Below are 18,706 nucleotides of genomic sequence, written 5' to 3' on the forward strand. Positions count from 1 at the left end.
TCATGGACTCCATTCCAGACAGTCACCTGAAAAAGCAGAAAGTCCACTCATTAATAATTACAGCATTCAAGGAAAGGACTGAAATGATCATATTCTAGTGAAACCAAACAGTAATATTATACTAACCTGCACTGTGTAGCTCGTAGAGTAGCTCAGATCTCTGAATTCAAACTCACATTTGTCCTTCACAACTTTGTTACCATTATTAAGACGTGCTCTGTATTTCCTCTCAGGTCCATTGAGCACACCAGAATATCTACAGGTCACTATAATCACATTATTCTCTGGTTGATTCACAGACAGGTCTCTAATATCTTCTGGTTCTGTAAGAAAATAAAAACACAAATCAGTTAGTTACAACAGACATTTTAATATTTATTTCCATAATTAGTACGTTTCTGTATTTATTGTCATGTCCATCAGCCGTGACACAAATAAAAACTGTAAGAATCAATGAAAGATAGTTACGTCTGACATTTGAAAATGATTCCTTATAAACTCTAAATGTTCAACGAGTCTTTGAATGATGATTGACGAGGCTTTTAGTGCAATAGTTTGGTCCTTTTACTACTATTTAAATCCTTCAAAAATATATTTTTCATTTAATAATTCAATACATAAAGACTATATAAGAAAACAGAATGAAATTATTAACTGGAAAATTATATTATTATTTTTCTTCTGTAAATATCTATTGTAATTTTTATTTGACGTATTAGTTTTTTCAGTTCATGTTAACTGTGTTAATCAACTGAATCAACAGCTAAAAGTCAGTGTTAAAGTATTAGTATTTAAGACTAATAAGATACATAAAGAAGTCTGAACCATGACTGACAGAAGCTGTACATTTACCAACAATTAAGATCTATCACTACTGTGATCCTGGTACGTTTTAGAAATAGTCCCTCTTCACTAATGATCAGAGAAATATTTTCATGTTCATTATAATGTTTTAGAGTGTGATCTATAAAATACATTCTCTCATTATAACACTATTGGTACCAGTGAGTGGTATACTCTCAAATTCACTTCCATAATGATAAAGACTAGAATTATTAGCATTTAATGACCTTAGATAATTACTGAGGTTTTCATTACAGTAAAGTGTTGAGTTGAGGATCCTAATTCAAATACTTACTGTAACTTCATAACCATACATCCTGTACAAGACCTAAAAGAGTTATGGTACTAAACATCACATGTCACCTGATGCATGAGTTTCAAAGCTTTTACATCCATGACATTATCTTAACAGAGATATCACAAAACATATACACTGATCAGGCATAATATTATGACCACCTTCCTAATATTGTGTAGGTCTCCCTTGTTGTCTCCAATACAGTTGTGACTCATCAGAGAATGGACATGGGCCTTCTGAGGGTGTCCTGTGGTGTCTGGCAACAGGATGTTGTAAGTGGGGGGCCTTTGAGGGGAGGGGCCTCTGTGGATCATCCCACAGATACTTGATCAGTTTGGGATCCAGTGAATTTGGAGGCCAGGTCAACACCTTGTGCTGTTCTTCAAGTTTTATTTTTAGTTGTTCCTAAAGTGTTTTTGTGTGTGTGTCTGTGTCAGGCTGAATCCTGCTGGGGATGGCTGCTGCCATCAAGGAGTGTCATTGCTATGGGGTGGGGGTGCCTGGTCTGGTCTAGGTGGGTGCTACATGTCTAAGTAACATCCACATGAATGAATGCCAAGGCCAAAAGTTTCCCAGCAGAACACTGAAGTGTCACAAGATGGTCGATGTTATTTACTTCCCCTGTCAGTGGTTGTAATGTTGTGGCTGATCGGTGTAAATGGTAGTCATTTTGTCATTAGTATTCTAATTTTCTCCATCTGATTAGTTTTTTCTTATTCACTTACTTCCAGGCTGGGTTCTCAGTGTAACCTCTTGTCGTTGACTGACTTCCTTCCTGTCATAGAAGGGTTGGACTCCACAGATATAATAAGTGAATGGTTTTAATCCACTAAGCGTACATGTCTCTCCATCACGGTGTAGACTTGTGATGACTGTAAATGTAAGAGAATTGTCATCAGTGGTGTCAGATTTAATAACAGCAGGTTGATTTAAAGAGACTTGAAATCACTGAATTTCAACTTCAAGTGTCAGAAATATACAGTAAATCAGAAATGAAGTCAGCTGCTCGTGTTACACATTAAATGACAAGAACACGTCCTTCAAAATGACTCGTGTCACCGCTGCTTTAGAGCTCTGATTCTGGTCCTACAAGCTAAAACAAATAATAGCTTTAGAGCTCTGATTCTCTGATTTGTATCATATCTCATGTGTATTTTAATAATGCAGTAAACTAAAATGTGACTTCCTATTTCATTAACATATTTCCACCTGCTTTCCTTTAATCGACTAAAATGTTAGAACAGAAGAAAAAATATATTGTAGAAGCTCATTGAAGATTCAGATGTCTCATCAGACTGACCAGAGAGTTCATCTCAAAGACCTCATGAAAATATATTGATGTAACTTAAACACAAAGTAGGGTCAATCTAAAACACTAACCTTTAGTTGGATTATACTTGGAGGAGGAATCACGACAGCTACACCCATAAGAAAACTTGTGAAGTGTGTGGAGGACACTTTGACAGTTGTCACTGGTTGTTGTCCATCTCAGCTCCATGGACGTATTGGTTGAGATGCTCATTGTCTCCATGTTGGTTATTTTAATGTCTGTTGGAATAAAACAGACATCAGAAACAATGAATTCAGTATCTCTAAACAATCAGAGGACAAAAGTTTTTATTCCATTCATGAGGTAAAGATCAACTTACCACAGTTGATATAAACACTAATGGGTGGTGTTGTCTTATTTATGGAGACATTGTTCTTCTTGATCTGACCAGTACAGATGTAGTCTGTGAAGGGCTCCAGCTCAGAGACTTTCCTGGAGTCACTGACTTTTCCACTTTCTGAAGAGACACAATGATGAGATGATTTCTTCACTAATGGTTTTTATATCTCAGTGATTATTATGAGCAGTTATCTTTAAGATTAAAATTCAAATTTGGACACATTCGGGAAAAAACAAATTAGATTCACTGTTCACAGTTTTACAATAATAAGAGCATCTCATCTGTTTCTGTGTAAATCTTCTTCTCTCTGCTTCTCTTCTTTACCTGAACAGGTGTAATCAACGGTGAGATCATTACAGTTTGGTGGTAACTCTGGTTTGATTTCTGCAGGAAGTCCAGTGGGAGCAGGCTGATAGATTTCACTAGCATTTAAGAAATCTGTGAGGAAAAAGAAGAAGAAACATAAAACCTGAGAACTTTAGATGTAAAGCACATGAGTTTGAAAATAAAGTTATAGTTTGTACGAACCAAGAGAGATGGGTGTGGTGAGACTAAAATTTCCACAAGTGAAGGTTGAAGTAAAATCTGAGCAAATGTCCTTGTAACCAGGTTTGACACACACTGATTCACTGTTGCATCGTTCAGCTGGAACGTTATCTGGTGTTGACAGTGAAGAGCTGATGTCCCAGTCACTTTGATAACAAACCCTCCATCCAGGGATGCAGCTGACACCTTTGATGTCATCTCTACCTGAAATACACAAGTGATGAACAAATGTCTCTGTTTTATACACATTTCTTAAATTTAAAGAAACAGAACAGTATTAATTATTTGTACTCACTCATTCCAAGTGTCGTAGTCATCGTCACATTATGGTCACTGTCACAGAGTGTTTCTTTTCCATCGCTGTCAATGAAAGCAACTCTATGCGTATAGTTAGTACAGGGCTTAAGGTGTTTGATTTGAAGTGATGAGGTTTGATTGGAGAACTGATGGTTGTACGTCTTTGTCTCTGGTCTGCCTGCTTCAGAAATACTGATGTTGTAGTCACCAGTGGGGACGTCCGTCACTGTAAACCAGAAGCCAGACTTGATGGGTGTAACAGTGTAAGAACCTGCACAGAAAATCAACAGAATCATTAAATATGTTAAATTGATGTTGAACATGGTTCTGTCTCTGCTGGTGATAAAATATATTCTGTACACTGACTGAAATAGAAATATACTTTCACTGGAGTTATTGTAAAGATAGAAACACAGACGCTGGACATAAATACTACTAGATTAATTATCTTTTAAAGTGATACTCACACTGTGGAGCTGTTGAGGCAGGAAGATGGCTGTCTGAGGGACTGGTAGTAGCTGCTGTCACGTCTTTTTGGGCATTGTCTGAGGGACTGGTAGTAGCTACTGTTATGTCTTTTTGGGCATTGTCTGAGGGACTGGTAGTAGCTGCTGTCACATCTTTTGGGACGTTGTCTGAGGGACTGGTAGGAGGTTCTTCCATGGTGCGTGGAGGCAAGGTGTTTGTAACATCTGTTTTCCAAGAGAAAAACATCAACACAACATCACAATGCTGGTCCCTAGAAGTGTACATGTGACCCTCACCCTCTAACAAAGATGGCCACATACCTTAAATCCTGTTTCCTTTCGCTACTTGTCTATCATTCCCTTCATTTACAGTTACTACTCATTTGTTAAAAGAAAAAAAAAGAGAAAGGAGGCGACACAAAACAACTGTAGTGGTAGAAGATTTTACATTCAGAGCAAGTGGAGAAAGAGTCGTGGTGAGTCCTTGTGAGTTCAAATACTTCCTGCACGTCCTACACTCACAAGGTTGCATAAAAGTTAAAAATCATATCTCAACTATTATTAAACCAGAGGTTAAAGAAAGTATAGTACAGTCCCAGATGACTACAGCGAACCCACTATTTCACAGGCTGCATGATCGATGTCTTACTTGTTCCTGTGGTGGAAAAAGTTGCATGTGCCCCACGCTAACCTCAGAACACCTCAATGTTAACAGTCCACTGATCTGCTGCTCTAATTGTATAACTTATCTGGACTGGTGTCATGAGACATATCAAACACATCTACGGCAAAATATCATCACAGAAGAAGAAGTATGGCTCAGCAGCTCAGATTCACTTGGGCAGGTGCAGCAGGCAAATTAAACAAGCTATGGATCATTATATAACTTGGGACATACACATACGGTATATGTTACCCACACACTTTAACATTTAGATGCTTCTATCATGTTGCTAGAGTAAAGCAGTTCAAATGAATGGGAAAGTAGCTGGAGGTATAAATAGACCTGAAAATGGCCTTTATCTTCCTTGTGCATTTTGTGAATATCAGACTACTTCCTGTAATAGACTTGCAATGTAAATTAGCACGGTTTTGGCAAAGCAAAATTTTCTGAAACAAAGACAAAACACCAGTCGGCTTCACACGTCTTGTACGTTCACAGAGCAGAGCTGGTGGCTTAATATAAAATAAGAGTTTAACTTTATAGAGTCACTTTTAAATACATCACTACTTACATGGTGGGGTTTGACCTGAAATCATAGCAGATAGACTGTCTCAGGGAGTGGTAGTAGTTTCTACCATGGTGCGTGGAGGTGAGGTGGCTGAAATATTATATATTTTTGTTTTCCAAGAGAAAAACATCAACACAACTTGCTGGTGGTCACATCCGTATACTCTGTAATTTTCACTCTCATTTGAACAAACACACTGAAACATTTCTTTTGATTTGATTTCATACTTGAGGGTTAAACTGCAAATAATATTTTGTAAAAAGCTGCTTGACAGACAACATTCAGAGGACGAGATCACTGAGGAACTGCACTCACTATTTTCAACAAACCTTCAGCAAATGTCCAACAAACTTTTTACTAAGAGTGAAACCGTCCATGTTCACACTATCACCAATTCCCACTCATTTTGATAGAATAAATAAATTATAATTATAAATTAATTTTAAAGATGTGTAGGTGAACATCAGTTTTCTTTTGTTTTTTGTTTTCAGCAGCACAAGTCAAGTAAAATTTTATCCAGCACTTGCAAGTCTACCTTACACATGGTTGTAGTAGGTTAGGACTTCAACAAAAGTCCAGAGTTTAAATTTTTAGTTTGGAATCAACTTTAACTAGTGCAGTGCCCGTCGGAAGTATGTATTCCTATAGTGGGAGCTGAAGAAGATTTTTCAGTTGTGACCATTGTCGTGACCCATGTCTCCTCCCCACAAAGACATTACTTGTAGTGTTTTTACTGGTGGTTTTAATTGTATATACACATAGTAACATACAAAATACAAATGTAGAATCAGAATCAGAAATACAGTAGCCTATGTACATTTGCTTATAAATAAATAGTGTTCAACAGAGTGACTGCTTGGGGAAAGAAGCTGTCTTTGTGTTGGCTGGTTTTGGTAAACATCTTCGTGCCCGTAGTGAGACACCTGCCCAGTTTCAAATCAATCGGGCCAACACAAAGAAAGCTTCTGATTAATAGATAGATGATAAAATCACTCATGTTTTGTCTGTCTTGCTGTTGCGATGAATAAACTGTAAAATAACGTTGAGTCTCCGTTGCCATGGTTACCATCTAGCGTTTGAGCCAGCGCAATAATTTAGAACTGTCATCAGTTAGAGCAGAGAAAACCTATTTTACCGATATATTTTACATTTCTTATTCAAACAACTTCAAACTTAGCAGTGCACATCTTCGTGCCCATAGCGAGGCACCTGCCCAGTTTCAAATCCATCGGGCCAACGGTTCGCGAGATATGCGTGCCACAGACAAACCAACAGAGTGACACACAGACAGACGCTCCTTGCATTATTGGATAGATGTATATAAATCATGTACTAGATTCTAAAACAACGTGTGCGACAATATCCAACGCATCTGGTTTTAGAACAAATTAAATAATAAGCATTCACTTACATGTGGTCACAGTAATGATGCCAGCCCATAGCAGCAGGACCCTGAGAACACAGCGACCTGCCATGTCAAGGAGTTGGGGTTCATATGCCTGTCTGACCAGAGACCAATAGAATGTATTCTCACACCAAGAGTGTTTTAAAGAAGTTTCATTTCCTCTTTTTTTTAACATAATTAAAAGTAAACCATTCAAAAGGAACTCTCAGAAGTGAGGTTCTTCTTTTGGACCTTTCGTTTAATTGGTGGTGTGATATACGTATCTTCTTCTACGCTGTGGTGTGCTGGGGAGGCAGCACTAAGAGGAAGGACACCTCACAGCTGAACACACAGAGACAGACAATCATTAAGACTCACACCAATTTAGAATCACCAATGAACCTAAACAGCATGTCTTTGGACGGTGGGAGGAAGCTGGAGCACCTGGAGAGAACCCACGCAGACACAGGGAGAACATGCAAACTTCACACAGAAAGGCCCAGTCAGCTCATGGATTAGAACTCAGAGCCTTTTTGCTGTGAGGCATCAGTGCTAACCTCAGTAAGAAAAAGGCAGTTTTGTAACATGGTGAAATATACATATAAAGGTAGCAGACACATTAAAATGCATAATATTTGTGACATGAAAGGAGGGCTGTTAAATTCCAGACAGTCACCTGAAAAAGCACAAAGTCCACTCATTAATAATTACAGCATTCAAGGAAAGGACTGAAATGATCATATTCTAGTGAAACCAAACAGTAATATTATACTAACCTGCACTGTGTAGCTCGTAGAGTAGCTCAGATCTCTGAATTCAAACTGACATTTGTCCTTCACAACTTTGTTACCATTATTAAGACGTGCTCTGTAAGTCCATTGAGCACACCAGAATATGTACAGGTCACTATAATGACATTATTCTCTGGTTGATTCACAGACAGGTCTTGGTCTCTAATATCTGCTGGTACTGTAAAAGAATGAAAACACAAAACAGTTAGTTACAACAGACATTTTAATATTTATTTCCATAATTAGTACGTTTCTTTATTTATTGTCATGTGCATCAGTCGTGACATAAATAAAAGCTGTAAGAACCAATGAAAGATAGTTACGTCTGACATTTGAAAATGATTCCTTATAAACTCTAAATGTTCAACGAGTCTTTGAATGATGATTGACGAGGCTTTAAGTGCAATAGTTTGGTTCTTTTACTACTATTTAAATCCTTCAAAAATATATTTTTCATTTAATAATTCAATACTTAAAGACTATATAAGAAAACAGAATGAAATTATTAACTGGAAAATTATATTATTATTTTTCTTCTGTAAATGTCTATTGTAATTTTTATTTGACGTATTATTTTTTCAGTTCATGTTAATTGTGTTAATCAACTGAATCAACAGCTAAAAGTCAGTGTTAAAGTATTAGTATTTAAGACAAATAAGATACATAAAGAAGTCTGAACCATGACTGACAGAAGCTGTACATTTACCAACAATTAAGATCTATCACTACTGTGATCCTGGTACGTTTTAGACATTGTCCCTCTTCACTAATGATCAGAGAAATATTTTCATGTTCATTATAATGTTTTAGAGTGTGATCTATAAAATACATTCTCTCATTATAACACTATTGGTATCAGTGAGTGGTATACTCTCAAATTCACTTCCATAATAATAAAGACTAGAATTATTAGCATTTAATTACCTTAGATCAGTGTTTCTCAAACTTTTTCAGACCAAGGACCACTTAACCCATATCACAAACACTCACGGACCACCTAATTCTAAACTGCCCCCAAAACAACAGCTTTACCAATATCAAAGTCTCTACTCACTCACTGTCTTTTTTTGCCATCTTAATGTGAAGAATGGTGCTGCTTTTTCTGGGCCATGAGTGAAGCAATGTCTGGCTCCAAACTGGAGAGCTTCAGTCTCATATCGTAGTCCACACTGATTCGGTTGCGCTGCTTTGTTTTCAGGCCAACAAGTGTGGAAAATCCAACTTCACAGTTGTAGGTAGTTGGAAACGGCATCAACAGTTTCAGAGCAGAGTCGGCCAGCTCGGGATGCTCAGGTTGGATGTGGAGCCAAAAGTCAGTCAAACCTTTCTCCCTGAAAGTTGTCTTCAGTGTCCCATCTGATGCAATGTCCACAAGGCTGTCAACCTCTCTTGGTGAAAGCTTGGAAGTCAATTGCTCAATGTGCGTTTTGTCCCCAAATGGATTTCTGATCCAATCAAAGCTTGCATCTAATTCTGGGAAATATATTCCTAGCTGTGAGTGTAGGTCTTGCAGATGTTGTTTGAAGGATGCAACTGTGCTCCCATCCACATCCTCTCCAGCAGCAAGGAGAAAATCAGCGAGTGTTGGAAAACTGTCGAATTCTCTGCGATCGAGACGGCCACACCACAATTCCATCTTGAGGCGTGCAGCTTTAATTCTGTCCTGGACATTGAAGATGGTGACAGTCTTCCCTTGCAGTGCCACATTCAAAGTATTGAGAGTGCTGAAAATATCAGCCAAGTATGCCAACTTTGCAAGCCACTGGAAATCATGCATTCTGTCGTACAGTTCATCACTATGGTGCAGGAATAACATTACCTCATCTCTCAGTTCAAATAGACGGGTGAGGACTTTTCCACGCGACAACCAGCGAACTTCAGTGTGAAAAAGGAGTTTTGTGTGTTCACTTCCCATTTCTTCACACACAGCTTTAAAAAGACGCGTGTTGAGTGGTTTACCTTTGATCTTGTTGACTATTTTCACACTCTCATCCAGCACTGATTTTAGGCACTGTGGCATTTTTTTCACAGCCAGTTGTTCTCGGTGGATGCAACAGTGTGTTGCTGCTGCAGATGGCGCTACAGTGCGAACACGCGCTACGAGGCCTTTCTGTTTTCCAGTCATTGCATTTGCACCGTCGGTGCAAATCCCGACACATCTTGACCAGTCCAGGTTATTCTTCACAATGAAATCATTGAGTGAGTGAAAAATTGCTTCTCCTGTTGTGTTGGTTGGTAAGGAACGACAAAAGAGAAACTCATCATGCAATCCACCGGCATAAATGTATCTCACAAAACACAACAGATTTGCTTCATTCCCCAGGTCGATAGACTCATCCAACTGTAGTGAGAAAAATTGGCTTTGGCGTAAACGTGTCACCAACTGATGTTCGACACTTTCAGCCATAGCTTTTATGCGCCGCTGGACGGTGTCATTGGAGAGAGGAATCCTGTTAATTTCGTCGCTGGCTTTTCCCCCAAACAATATGTTAGCCATCACCTTTGCAGCTGGTTTAACTAAATTCTCACCTATTGAATGAGGTTTTCCTGCTTTAGCAATCAAGAGGGATACCTTGTATGACACCTCTGTAGCCTTTGCATTTTCTCCAGGTGCAAAAAACTGGGAGGTCTCTTTCATCATATGTTTCTTCAGTTCATCGCGTTTTCTTTCAAAAAATCCAGTAGGTTTCCCCTGGTACTCCTTGTGCTTAGTTTCCAGATGCCTCTTTAACTTTGCAGGTTTCATAGCCTCGTTAGCCAACGTTTCATAGCACAAAACACAGTGTGGTTTGGGATCCTCCTTCTCTCCAGTCCAAAAAAACCCGAACTGTATGTAGTCGCTGTGGTATTTTCGTTTCACCTTGGCGGTGGATTTTTCACGTTGATGGCGAGTTCCACAGCTTTGCGGCGGGGTCTCTTTTGATGACTTCGCTATAACGTTAGCGGCATCTTCCTGAGACTCCGCAGCCATGTTAACTGAACTACTCGCATTTGCATCATCTCGTTGCACCTTTACAGTTGTGTCAAATGTTTCATCTGAGTTTCTTTTAAGCGACCCTGTCCTAAGCCACTGATCCATAATTTAAATTTGACGTTCAACTCCAAGGTGGACTAACTTTCCCGGCTGCCGCCGTGCCGCCTCACGGACCACTAGTGGGCGCTCACGATCCACCAGTGGTCTGCGGACCACTCTTTGAGAAAGGCTGGATTAGAAAAACGAAAAAAAACAAACATTAATATGTGACGTTTAAACCTAATATTATTTTAAATCACTTTTCCAAAGTATCTGTAATCTATACTTCAGTGGTGCTAGTGTCCATAGAGTACAGATATTCTATTTTTTTTTATTGAGCTGATGAAACTTCTCAGGAAACTGCTTCTTCTAATGCCAGAATTAATGTCAACATGTGTCGTGTTGTCGTTGTCCTACTTTTAAACATAAGGTTTAAATGATTAACAAATCACTGCATTCTGTTTCTCTTCAACTTTTACACTGTGTCCCAATTTCTTTGGAAACAGGGTTGTTGATGGAGGTAGCCGTAGCTTATTCTTCCTCCATGTTCTCTATTGTCTGCTGAACTTCAAATCACAGTGTGAGGAGTCAGATGTGACCGTTTACTGCACAATTTTATACATAATCAAACAATCAGAATGTGAAACAGACACATACATAGATGGTAAATGTAGTATACTGGATTTCTCAAGAATAAGAGAAGTCTTTTTTCATTTATTCATTTTAGTCAAAATAAAACTCTACCAGTCCAGTTGTCTTTCTTAAACGTTTTTTGTTTTGTTTTTTTTGGATAAATCTCTTTAAGAATTTAAGTCAAAATGTCCTAATCTTCTGCTTTCAAGTTCTTATATGATGTTACACAAATAATATATGGGTATAAATGTTTTATATATGCATGTATGCCGTCCGTATTAATACCACAGCTGATCCAGAGTGTGATTTTGTAGATACATCTTTGTTTGGATTTCATCAAATACTAATTTTTAGATCTATAAATGATATAGAGTAGAAAGTTAATCTCTAACATACAACTTCCTGAAAGTATAGAATTATCATGACTGTTCACATTTGAATTGTTTCTAATCACAGAAACAAATAAAGTTTAAAAGGCGATTAGAAACATATCAGTTAGTTGATTTAAAGTCTCAGGAAGTAGATGATCTTATTTGTTTCACACGTTTAATATCAGATAAAAGTAACTGTTTCTGTTCTGGGGATGAAAAAGCAACGATAGACTGAAAACTCTACTTGATAATAGGGCCGGGACTCGATTAAAAAAATTAATCTAATTAATTAGAGGCTTTGTAATTAATTAATCGAAATTAATCGCATTTTAATCGCATATAAATATTTGACCTGAGAACAGTGAGAAGTAATTTTTTTCATATGGATTTTTAGTATACCATTGAATAATGACTAAATTTCCCATCCACGGGGCCAACCAAAGTGGTCTCATCAGCTTCTTCTTTCATGTTCACTGTGGTTTGTTGTTGTCTGAAGTAATGAACAGTGTTGCCAACTCCTCAGGAAAGGAACGTAGCTATTGGCTGTCCTAAAAGTCGCTAAATGACGTCATCGGCTAATTTGCATAATTTACCTTTTGGATGTAATTGTGATGGACGCTGTATTATTAACGCGCCTCCTTTATCCGGGCTTGGTATTGGCAAAATGACTCTAAAGAGACACTCTGGCACAGTAACTTAAGTTTTTTTTTTGTTTGTTTTCTTAAGTTTGGTTTAGTTTCTAGCCTACAAGTCACAGGCACAGAAGAACATGAGCATTTTTTGCCATAACTAGAATATTTTTAACATTTTTTGAACAAACGGTTTTTACTTGACAAAATTAACAATCTAAATGGATTATTATTTTATTATTTATTTTAGTGTGACAGTGAAGAAACATTTACATCCCGCTCTGTAAACCAGGGCGCGATCAGCGGCAGCTTTGCGCATGCGTCATTCGTTTGCAGTCTGGACGCGGTGGCGTGGTTCTCCCTCTCTGCTCTGACCGCTGCTGCGCGGGGCTACTGTGAGACTGACCGCCTGTGAGTGCTTTGGGACGGGAGAGGGGCTCACGGCAGCACCCGCTGCTTGTTGAGGACACTGGTAATGAACGCTAGTTGGTGCTCCAGTATAATCGGTCCGCCGAAACTCATCCAGTGAGAAACGTTCCGCGGTGCAAAAATAAGTGTGATTAAAATGCGTTAAAAAAAATTAACGCGTTATTTTTGTGTAATTAATTAATCTTAATTAACGCGTTAAAGTCCCGGCCCTACTTGATAATGAAATAAAACCATTTTAAAATTCAAACTGTTTCTCATCACACGTGCATGAATCATATTCTGCATCGACAGAAATCTGTTTAATTTATCAGTTTCATCACAATTTCTTTTTTTATGCGTGAATGATTAACAATACCGGAGACAAAGACCAAACCTCAAAGTTCTTCCTTTCATGTGTCATTTATAAAGATGAACTGATTTAATACTCATGATAATTACTTACCTTGGGCCAAACTGATGACCACGGTCCAGAGCACCAAAATCTGGAGAGTGCAGAGATGTGCCATATCCAGGAGCTAAGGTGTCTCTACAGTAAAGTGGAACCTACAAATACCAACACAGTAGGTTTATTTGAAAAAAAAAAAAAAAAAAAAAAAGGAGGACTGTTAAGTTTCACATATAGATACCTGTTTAACTTTTGTGGCAGGAAGCCTTATTTCCGCTAAGCTGCTTCGAGCAGGAACTTTCCTACAACCACATCTGTTTAGTTGGTACGTTTTTATTCACACATACTTTGCATGCAGCTGTACTTTGGGTAGGTGAGGATGCTGCCTGCCCACTGTGCACTTGTGTGTGCACGCTTAGCCATATTCTGACAGGTTGTAAGGTTAGTTTTTCCGAAGGACGTTACACCCGGCGTCACAATCAGGTACTGAAATGTTGCAACTGAGGAAAAACGGGTGAATGTAAATTCCATGGCCGTTAATAGAGAGAATAGTCGCATTAGGTTTGTACGGGAGGGGTGACTCCAGGACGCTGGACGTCACTGTTTAGCCTTCTCGAGGTGTCGTGGGCCTAACTTAACGAAACATCGGCGAAGGGAGGTTCCCACTTGAAAACCTCAATGACATGCTTTATACTGCTGTTGTTTAGGCCAGGTTCCTGATGTCTTCATGTTGCTTGGTAGCTATGGTTAGCTGCTGAGCGGGACATACAAGCCAGCAGCGTTTGGTTAGCTATGTTTCACAATGTCTGAATTATCCTCTGCTGCTCTGTGGGCCTACAAGCCAGCAGCATTTACTTAGTTCATGTAGATTGTAGGTTAATCATCATATCACATGACCGTAGGTTTGGTAGGGTACAATCTACTGTACATTTACTGACACATACTGTATTTTCTGACTTTAACAAGCTGACGAGGTTACCCCCCACTTGCACTCGGCCCACATGCCTGAAAGAATACCGGCCCTTATGTGGGCCACATCCGGCATCCAACACGTGGGCCACATAAGGCCCACATCTCAGCCAGACTGCAACCAGAGCTGGCCCTAATCTGGCCCTAATGTGGGCCAAACCATTTTCAGAAGTGGTTCCTGATGTCAGCCTTAACTCAGCCTGATGTCAGCCTTATGTCAGCCTTAACTCAGCCTGATGTCAACCTTAACTCAGCCACTTAATTTATGTGCTATATACATACATACACACACACACACATACACACACAAAAAATGAAAACAAATTCAGTTGTATTGTGTTTATTGTTTCCAGAAAAAAGTACACACCTGCGTATTTACAAATACAATTACAATACTGTACATGTTGGCTCTCAGCACAAGTTTACTGTTGACCGTTGTCCATTCCACGTCTTCTCAACCCCTCCAGTCTGCCACCATCCCGATCAGGTGCCAGATGCAACCATCTTTTTATGGTTGCATCCACCTCTTGGTCCGTGGCCCCAGATGTAAGGCGGTTGCGCCTTACAGCAGCTGAAACGTACACGCACAAATGATTGGAAATTAAAATGTATGTGTCATTAGGTAATAAGACTATAAGAGTCTTTAAACATGGGTATGACACTACATGTATCAAGGCCAACTTACCAATAACAACATTTCTTAACCGTAAGCGTTGGAATCCAATTTTTCCGTTGCTCCCTCTCATGTTAATATTTTTAGCCAGGGAGTTTGAAACAGTCGCGTTCATAATCCTCCACACACACTCACGGATGTCGACCCCACCTTTGAGAGCCAGTGCATTAACCTGAAATCATATTATCACATATTTATTACCATTTCTTCCACTTTTTCAGAGAAATAAAGAAAGACACTGAAAAGGTTGTTTTAAGACAAAAAGGTGCATTTATGGAAGCTGTGTCAGCTCGATGAAATGTGGTCACTGTATATGATATGCCAACATACCAATTGTCTATTAAGGTCGGGGCTACTCTGAAGTTGTTCCTCTAGGCACTCCAGAGAACCAGCATCTGGCAGTGGCAACACATTTGGATCCAGGCCCATCTCGGCGTCATCAGTGGTTTTCAATCCCTGTGGGTCTTGAAGACAATTTTGACCTGCTCCATGAGCATTTCCTGATTTGCCAATATATTACGAAGCAGGGCTGCAGATAAAATGAGGAAGAAAGACAGATTTAACATGGTATTAAATACATGTTCAATCTAATGCAATCTACTAAAGTATATAGCACACAAGAGAATAGTGTCACCATTCTTAAATATGATCTGATAATCTATATAATCTTAGCAGAGAAAATGTGTCAATACTCACAAGTATGCAAGCTGGATGTCTATGTCTCACTCCTGGTGTGCCTGGGTGCATGGCTGGATCACAGGCTCAGGACTGCTGTGGCTGCTTGCATAGAGGTCATAGGTGCTGGCGTGGAGGTCACAGGCGCTGGGGCTGCTGGCGTGGAGGTCACGGGCGCTGGGGCTGCTGGCGTGGAGGTCACGGGTGCTGCGGCTTCCGGCATGGAGGTCACGGGCGCTGCGGCTTCCGGCGTGGAGGTCACGGGCGCTGGGGCTGCCGGCGTGGAGGTCACGTGGCTGTGGCTGCTTGCATAGAGGTCATAGGTGCTGGCGTGGAGGTCACGGGCGCTGGGGCTGCTGGCGTGGAGGTCACGGGCGCTGGGGCTGCCGGCGTAGGGGTTACGGGCGCTGAGGCTGCCGGCGTAGGGGTCACGGGCGCTGAGGCTGCCGGCGTAGGGGTTACGGGCGCTGAGGCTGCCGGCGTAGGGGGCACGGGCGCTGAGGCTGCCGGCGTAGGGGTCACGGGCGCTGAGGCTGCTGGCGTGGAGGTCACGGGCGCTGGGGCTGCTGCCGTGGAGGTCACGGGTGCTGGGGCTGCCGGCGTGGAGGTCACGGCTGCCAACAGGATGATTGTGCACTGGGATCACTGGAGCATTGGGCAATGAATCCAATCTGTTCAAAAAAATCCAATCAAATCTTAGTACTATCCGTTGTAACAAGATGCATCCCGATTTAAATGGTGCTTCTTACCCTTTTCTTGACTTTGTCACTTTCCTGCTGCCTTTCATCTCGACATTCTCATCATCGTCACTGTCATGTTCCTCTCCAGGGAACACAATGTTCTTGCGACTAATAAGAAATTAAAAATTATACAACTTTCAAATGTTGTATACCACAGATAAAAAATAATAAAAATTTGAAAAAAAAAAAACAATTAAAATGGCTTACATGCTTTTTCTTTTGAATGAAACTGGAGAGTGCCCTCCATCACTTCCAAGGTCAGTGTGATCGACAGCTTCAGGGAGTTTAAGCCTGGCTTCACTGTAGTCATCTGGGGGAGAAAAAAAGTTATTTTAAGTAATACACAGCAAGACATTAACTCAAACCAAAAGGTGGCGTTGACAAACTTACGTGAAGTGAAGATAATTCTGGCCTTATGGGGCTTCCATCCATCTCCAGGACATTCTTTGGATTTTACAGCTTTTGCAACATCAGTTTTATTTGGAGGCCACATGCACTCTCCATTGTTTATCCAAACGGAAGGCACAACTTCGACCTCATTTGTGTGCTCAAAGACAACAATATGATACATCTAAGAAAAAGTAAGAATAAGCACATTAATATACTCCCTACCCAACTATATTACAAAAGCAACAGAGCAATTCGTTTCAATGCATGAGTGGAACAACAACAAATTTGTTTTGGAATGGTAATCTCACATACTTTTGCAGATTATTTCCAAATATGAAACACTTGACACTGGTGGAGAGGTTGGAAACCACATAAATTCCCAACTGTTTAGAGTCAACTGGATATGTAAAGAAGTGTTCCACCTGTTTATATTCATTTCCGACAATGTATACTGTTTATCCTCAACAATGTTTTGGACTAAAATCACCTTGTCATCAATTCTGATACAAGAATCCCTCTCCTTCGCTTTCACAACTATTCCCTCAGAAGCAAGCACTTTAAACTGGCGAACCCGTCGTGAGAAGCACTTTGGCACTGGCCCATCCATGTGCTCATTGTCCAGGTTTTGAATTTTTTTGACATCAGGGCTGTAGTCACCATTTTCCATCTCTGATAATCTACGGATCACCTGAGTCAGAGGACTGCATGGACCCCGAACCCATTTCTTCATTTTTCCAAGGAAGTTTTCATATGGAAATGCCGATATGAGATCTAAATTCCCATGGATTTTAACATCTTCACTGAGATGCACCAGCCCATGAATATTATAAATCCAAAACTCTTCACCGTAAAGCTGGCCAAAATGTTCAACAAATGATACCAAAAGTGTATTAGCAAGGTCATTCATCTCCAAACAATACTTTGGACTTGCCAAAATGTACACACCTACAGACAAAAGCATGAAGTTATCATAGATCTGAGGCTTTAGCACACCCCTTAGCACAACCGGACCAGTGTATAATAAGAACTGACGGAATTCTGTGGCTTTCCACCTACAACGTTCAGCCAGTGTCCGTGGCCTTCGAGCAAACTCACTGGGGATGTAACTTCTCAGTGAAAGGAGTCTATCTATTAACCACGGAAGCAAGACCAGATGAGATACGACAGCGCATAGGGCCAGTGGTGCCGATCCACATATCTAACAGACGCTTCATTACGCCCAGACAAACCAGATGCATATAATCGTATGGGAAGCAAGCAACCATATCGATGCCAACATCTGCAAGGGGTGAGTGATGGACATGGTGTTCTTCATCCACTGCTTGTCTGTAACTGTCATCAGTTCTGCGCCTTGCGTTGACCTCAGGAAATGTCATTCGATACGATTTACGGACACCCGTTTGGTGACACTTGTCACAGCCATGGTATGCATTGTGTGACTTTACACCTCTTATGAAGGCTCTGGCTGGAGAATCACACACAACAGACACAACATTAACAAAGAAGGTTTTCTGCTTGTACAGAAACCCACGCCTCACCATTTTCAACTCCTGTACCAAATCATGAAGATACTCAGCCAATGAATTTGGCTTAGAAGTACCACAAAACAGCCCAATCACCATCGGTTTCTTTGTGTATCCTTGTAACATACCAAGGATTGGCCAGAACTGAGTACTAGTACTCTTGCAGAGGGGTAAACCATCAAAATTCGACTGCAGTTTAAAGGCATGCCTGTCTGGCACAGTAGACCACACTTTGTCTAAAAACTTCTCAATGGAATTCAAAATTCCACGATAATGGAACATGCCACCTGCTACACTGCTAATGGTATAGCTCGTTTTTGTCTTCAGCAATGTTCGTCCATCTTGGGCAGAGAGGGATGGTAGATTTTAAGGATGCTCAGAAGTGCTGATAGAGCAATCAGAGAAATGCCAAACGAAACCGCCCAATCTGCCAGTGAGCTCCACAGATCATCATTCTGAGGCTGATCTCCAAGACCAAGCAAATCCTCATCAGAAACTAAAGCATCTGCGTGTACTTCTAGATCCTCAACGTCAAGACCCTGCTCGTTTTCTTCATCACTGATTTGCATATCAGATTCTTCTGAAACATCAACACAGACACTCAACTCAGATTCGGCATCCCTCATCCGCTCTTTATTCCGCTCATTTTCAATCAGTGCATCAACTTTCTTTAATGCCCTTCTTCGGGCGTTACCCCTTTCATTGTACATCCAAGTTTTTTTCATACCTTTACTGTTGATTGTGCTTC

General features: G+C 40.2%; 1 protein-coding gene and 1 long non-coding RNA gene across 2 annotated transcripts; both read right to left on the minus strand.

The window, feature by feature from the left end:
- Positions 1–8,603: 8,603 nt before the first annotated feature.
- LOC311491126 (zinc finger BED domain-containing protein 5) lies at positions 8,604–10,499 on the minus strand (the record flags this gene model as incomplete). Its single annotated transcript, XM_084548988.1, has 1 exon — positions 8,604–10,499. One exon carries the CDS (start codon positions 10,497–10,499, stop codon positions 8,604–8,606), a length of 1,896 nt encoding a protein of 631 aa, XP_084405114.1.
- Positions 10,500–14,348: 3,849 nt separating this feature from the next.
- LOC311490370 lies at positions 14,349–15,416 on the minus strand. The gene is made up of 3 exons (XR_014699152.1): positions 15,327–15,416; positions 14,643–15,159; positions 14,349–14,528 (listed from the first exon to the last, which is right to left on the minus strand). It is a non-coding gene; the product is annotated as an uncharacterized lncRNA (long non-coding RNA).
- Positions 15,417–18,706: the final 3,290 nt, after the last annotated feature.

This window comes from Chelon labrosus, assembly GCF_963514085.1.
Source record: "Chelon labrosus genome assembly, chromosome: 7".
In the NCBI taxonomy this organism is placed as follows: domain Eukaryota; kingdom Metazoa; phylum Chordata; class Actinopteri; order Mugiliformes; family Mugilidae; genus Chelon; species Chelon labrosus.